Source organism: Malaya genurostris, chromosome 3 (assembly GCF_030247185.1).
Source record: "Malaya genurostris strain Urasoe2022 chromosome 3, Malgen_1.1, whole genome shotgun sequence".
NCBI classification, from domain to species: Eukaryota; Metazoa; Arthropoda; class Insecta; order Diptera; family Culicidae; genus Malaya; species Malaya genurostris.
The window spans coordinates 202,862,642-202,868,632 of NC_080572.1; the positions used below are offsets into that span (position 1 = coordinate 202,862,642).

Here is a 5,991-nt window from a genome sequence, read left to right on the forward strand (position 1 = left end):
AATAAATGATTCGAAGGGGGGGGGGGGTAATGAACGGTCGAATGAAGAAGAAAAAAAAATATACAAAATAATAGTACTTAACTTTTAATCCAACGGGGGCCACCAAGGCCAAGCCCTCGTCGATCGGCGTATCGCCGCTTCGAGGGTGTGCAAAAAACCTCCGAGAGGAAAAAGCACACTCACTTATAATCCGCACAGTATAATCACAATGGCCACTGAAATCTGGCCTTGATCGATCAAACAATCACCGGCTAACGGTACTGTTTCGATCGTCCGCTCACAACAATGCACTGCTTCAGTGTATAATGTACAAAAAACCTCTCACAGAAAAAAGCACTATTGTCTATTACACAATAGCGATATAATCTAGTTTTGATCGTCCGGTCACGTTATCACACACGGCACTGGTTTTTTTCGCAGTAAACACAAAGCACGTCCGTTCGCTCGGAAGGTTGAAACGGCAATGAATTTAGTGTGTATGATCTTTTTCGAATTATTGGACTTTACATAAAATGTGCGGTTTGTTTTACAACATAATAAAACAAATTCATGCAGTTTATCAGTTGACCATCAGCAGTTTAATTAATTTAGCATTTAACCATATCATCATTAGTATTGTGATACATAAGCACTGCAGAGTGTACATAATTATTGACTCAAGTATTTTGTGAGCATACCTTTTGATGATAAAATTTATTTTGAAATTCAAAAAATTCAGACATGAATTCAAATGAAAGCAGTTTTGAGAAACTCTCCTATGTCTTATTTATTTATTACTCAAAGCAAATCTAATGTGTTTTTTAGAGCTTTTGAAATGTGACAATTACCGATAACTAACACAAACTCATCATTTTTTTATCTCCGATAGAAAAACAACCGTCACTTTAAATATTTACCTCACAGGACAAAAAAATAAATGCACATCTTAGGCATCTTATTTTCATCAGGAAATGGCAGGTTTTTCGCCAACCCAGGCAACGCATGCGTACCGGACCAGTTTTTCCAAAAAAAAAGAAAAGAAAAGAAAAATGATAAACCTATGCTCTCCGTTGGAAAAGTCTCATACTCATCATCGTCATCATCATCATTTTGCACTCACGGCGAGTATTCTGCTGAAGTAAAGACGTGAAAATTGTTGTCTTAGTCGAAAGGAGATTTTCTGTGTTGGAAAATTTGGAAAAGGTGGAAACTGGACTTCCCGTGAAGATTGCTGGCAAGTGCCTCCGGATGTAGTGAAGACTGCAGGAAATAGAGTCCGCACGTTATGCAAGGTTGGTATTAGCCAGACCGAACCGGCCCCGACACACGGCTGGAACAGTTCGAGGGGGTAAATTTCCCAGACAGTGCGGGGTGCGATTTTTGCAGATTGACGATTCTTGTCCTTCATCGGGGTAGCAAAACTAAATTTGGATTGTGTTTTCTTCTTATTTTTCTTGTTCCGTTTTACATACTGATGATCCTGATGATATGCCCGTACGCTGGCGATGAATTGTGGTGACCGCGTTCGTGGTGCGTGAATATGACGAACAGGTGAAGAAAAATCCGAAAAGTTGAGGATCGTTCCCGTATACATCGCATGCATAAGGTGCTGCTGAAATAGGAAAACGGGAGAGAAAGCAATAGCGTGAAACGACACGCGTAGGAGCGAGACAGGAAAACACGGCAGTACGACAACGCTTTCTGTTTCTTTCAGGGTGTGGTGGTAAGGTACCCATTTGTAAAAGATAAATTAAGTTTTCCCAGTGTTGTTCAGAATGTTCCAAACTGGATAGTAGTTTTTGTGGCGAAATACGAAAAATTATGATTACTTACAGGATGTTATTTTTTATCTGATTTTGGATGTTGTAGGGCGGATCGACCGAATCAAGTTCGTGTATTTTGCCTGCAAAAGGCCGAATGAGACCTGTGGTGGTGATAGGTGAAACGTGAGACGATTGCGTAGCGGTGTTACGCGTCAGGTAGAAGCAGTTCAAGACGAACGTCGGGGAAAAAAAATCGACAGTAGTAATTAGTGGCGCTACTGGAGATCCCTATTGTTTGTAAAGTGCTTTTATAGTCGGTAAGAAATACGCTGCAAAAAGTGTTCATTATTACAGAAAGTCACAACTGAAATACGCATTCGAGTGACTTGAGGATATTGGGGTAACATGAATGAGCTCGAGGCATTGCGACAGGAAGCGGAGACGCTGAAGAACGCGATACGTGATGCTCGGAAGGCAGCATGTGATACTTCGTTGGTTCAGGCCACGAACAACCTGGAACCGATCGGTAGGATACAGATGCGAACTAGGCGTACCTTGCGGGGCCATTTAGCTAAAATCTATGCAATGCATTGGGGTAGTGATTCTAGAAATCTGGTATCGGCTTCTCAGGACGGTAAGCTGATCGTATGGGACTCGCACACGACAAATAAGGTACACGCGATTCCGTTGCGCTCGTCTTGGGTTATGACATGTGCGTATGCCCCATCCGGTAATTTTGTGGCTTGCGGTGGACTTGACAATATTTGTTCTATTTACAATCTCAAGACAAGAGAGGGTAACGTTCGGGTATCGCGGGAACTGCCTGGACACACAGGATATCTGTCGTGCTGTCGTTTCCTAGATGACAACCAAATCGTGACAAGCTCGGGCGACATGTCCTGTGGGCTGTGGGATATCGAGACCGGTCAGCAGTGTACATCGTTTCTCGGACACACTGGAGACGTGATGGCACTGTCTGTCTCGCCCCAGTTTCGGGTTTTTGTATCCGGAGCGTGCGATGCTTCCGCCAAACTGTGGGACGTCCGAGAGGGCCAGTGCAAACAAACGTTTCCGGGACACGAGAGCGATATAAACGCCGTCACATTTTTCCCAAATGGACAAGCGTTCGCGACCGGTTCCGACGATGCCACCTGTCGGCTCTTTGACATCCGTGCCGATCAGGAGTTGGCCATGTACTCGCACGATAACATCATCTGTGGTATTACCTCGGTGGCATTCTCCAAGTCCGGTCGTCTGCTACTGGCAGGCTATGATGATTTCAATTGTAACGTTTGGGACACACTAAAAGCAGAACGCGCCGGTATTCTTGCAGGGCACGATAATCGAGTATCCTGTTTAGGTGTAACAGAGAATGGAATGGCAGTTGCAACTGGGTCCTGGGATTCCTTCCTGCGGGTGTGGAACTAAGCTTTGTGTGCGTTTTTAATTATCTAAAATTATAAGATGTAAGAATCACAATTTTTATAACAAAACAAAAGCTGTATGAAAAGGAACCACAAACTTCACACAAATATTAAATTGTTTAGAAAATTATTAATAAATTATCAATATAAATATAAATCTGAAAATTGACATTGTAAAAAATACCATACTAGATTTTCTTTTTACTTATACGTTACGCTATTACAAAGACTCGGTTTAGTACGAGATTTGCGTGCTTTTTTCGGAAGTAATTTAACAAGCGAATTCTATAGCAATTAGAAATTATATTACGATATGTAGAGGAATAAGGAATCAAATTTTAGTAAGAGGAAGATGTGCGGTAGATACGACGACAACACATTTCATTTTCATTTATGAAAAGTAGTACTCGATTTATCACTGTTGGTTCGAATACTTCAGAAGTTCTACTAACTTCTGCTTCAAATGTATCTTTTGCCAAAGTTAGCACCTGCCGAGTATTGTGTGTTAACATGCATATTGCTATGTGTTTTATGTATCAGGTATTTATTATAAATTTTAATTGTAAGGAAATCAAGGAAAATAGGAAACGGTGGTAAGCAACAATAGAAACGATAGACCTGAGACTAAATACGAATTATAGACTTTCACTTTAGGTTAACATTAAATCCATTATTTCACCTTAGTACACTGACTTACGGAACGACATATAACAATTATGCACAACCTTATTCGTAAGTTTTGTTCATCAAGTATATTTACGTACATTGTTTTGTGATCATACATTGGGCACTTCTGATTGCACATTGTGTCAGAGCAGCGATGGTAACATACATAGTGAAAGTGATAGAAAGTGAAAGGATCCTAAAACCTATAGAATATCATTTTCCGATTGTCTGGATTTCCATTATTTCACCACAAGCATTATGACCTTAAAGTTTCGAGCTGAGAATATTACCAGCTATTTTGAAACCAATATTAAATAGATTGTTCTGTTATTTAAAAATGTAATCGGCCTGTGGTGACTGGTTTTGTTACTATTCTGAAAAAAATATTATACTAAAGATGACAATTTCACGAGTAATTTTTCAAGAATGCACAAAATAGTTGTGACGCGTCTCTAAGCTATATTGTTTTTTCAACAAAACCGTAGTACATTCAAATACAACTGTTCTTTGGTGGTAAAATAATCCTAATGAAGATATTTGACGACACATTCAAAATTCTGGATTGATAAGTCATTGATATGTGGGAAATACTTCTGGATAATAGCAAAAGAGTATTTACCAGTTCTTGCAGAAAAAATTTCTAGCTATTGTTGGGTATGTATTGTGAGGTCAGGGATGAATTCGTTTAGTTCTTGACTGTTTCTAGCATTGTTACGAAGAAGTAGACTGGGTGAAAGGTGATAGTCTTATTAATAAAGATATGTTACTTTTTCTTATGATTATCTTATCAATCTGTTACGCCCTTTTTATGTTCGTTTGCCGGTTATCAACTGCAATCGAATATGATTTGCTACATTCAGATTTAAACTAAATTCAGTATCATCGACAGACATGGAAAAACTATTTTATGATGTTACTTGACCTTGCAAACATTGCTACTAATCGTAACAATAATCGAATCTTCTAAGTGTTTTGTTAATTTCATTTCTCATAAAATAAGGTTATATTTTTTTATATGCAAGGAACTTATTTTTCAATTGATGTATCATGCTGCTAGTTGAATCAACAGCATCTGACAAACGGAACTATACGTGAACTGACCGATGGATGATGAAGCTTAGAACACGGAACAAAATTATAGTTATCGATCATTACCTATAGTCGTAAATAATGTGATGAGTGTGTAAAAAAAACTTAGCAAAAAGTAAAAGCTACAAGGAAAGAAATCATGAAAAATCATTATACATCGCTATTATAATACATAAGAATAACAAGTTTAGCAAAAAAAAAAAAACAACTATAGCCATTAGCACAAAAAGTATGCAAAAGTCTAATATAACTACCAACAATAAAAACAAACGTCGGCTAGGGAAACTACTAAAATCAGTATGAGAACAGCACACAAAGTAATACGCTACATGTAATTGCCAAAGAGAATCTTACTAAGAGAGCAAATAAAATTCGCATAAAATTTCATTCACAATGTTTTTACATGAATGCAAGTTTGATGACATATGGTTTGAGTGTTACTTTTCATTCTTCGCAAAAACTAAGATCTATTCATATACATTATGTTTCGTCTTCGGCTCGTCAGTGCATAACAGTTAGTGTTGCCGCTAAGCAGACATAAGGTTTCTGTCATATGAAGAACACTTTTACAGTTTGTATCGAATGCAACGTCTTTACTGACGAGCCGAACCTGAACGAGTCTCGGCTCGGGTTATTGGGCCACCTTAATACCAACTATATAAGTTTTAGTTTTTGCCTTTATTATATAGAAAGGCTATACAATCAATGTGGAAACCGTCACTTAAACCGCGGCCCGGAGGACCGAATGTCATATACCATTCGACTCAGCTCGACGAACTGAGCAAAGGTCTGTGTGTATGTGTATGTATGTATGTATGTGTGTACGTGACAAATAATGTCACTCGATTTTCTCAGAGATGGCTGAACCGATTTTCACAAACTCAGATTCAAATGAAAGGTCTTACGGTCCCATAGATCGCAATTGAATTTTATTCCGATCCTACTTTCGGCTCCGGAATTACAAGAAAATATGTGCAAATTTATTTATGACTAAATGCGCACTCAATGTTCTCGGAAATTTCTTAACCGATTTTTACAAACTAAGAAGCAAATAGAAGGTCTTGAAATTC

The 5,991-nt window shown here is 38.5% G+C and overlaps 1 protein-coding gene across 2 annotated transcripts; it reads left to right on the forward strand.

Moving 5' to 3' along the window:
• The first annotated feature begins 1,064 nt into the window (after positions 1 to 1,064).
• On the forward strand, positions 1,065 to 5,308 carry LOC131435639 (guanine nucleotide-binding protein subunit beta-1-like). Of its 2 annotated transcripts, none has more exons than XM_058603739.1 (3): positions 1,065 to 1,271; positions 1,531 to 1,707; positions 1,849 to 5,308. In XM_058603739.1, exon 3 carries the CDS (start codon positions 2,148 to 2,150, stop codon positions 3,168 to 3,170), a length of 1,023 nt encoding a protein of 340 aa, XP_058459722.1. In that variant the 5' UTR covers positions 1,065 to 1,271; positions 1,531 to 1,707; positions 1,849 to 2,147; the 3' UTR covers positions 3,171 to 5,308. The 2 variants fall into 2 exon arrangements, with proteins under 2 accessions (XP_058459722.1, XP_058459721.1); XM_058603738.1 differs by having other exon boundaries at positions 1,531 to 1,702.
• The last annotated feature ends 683 nt before the right edge of the window (positions 5,309 to 5,991 follow it).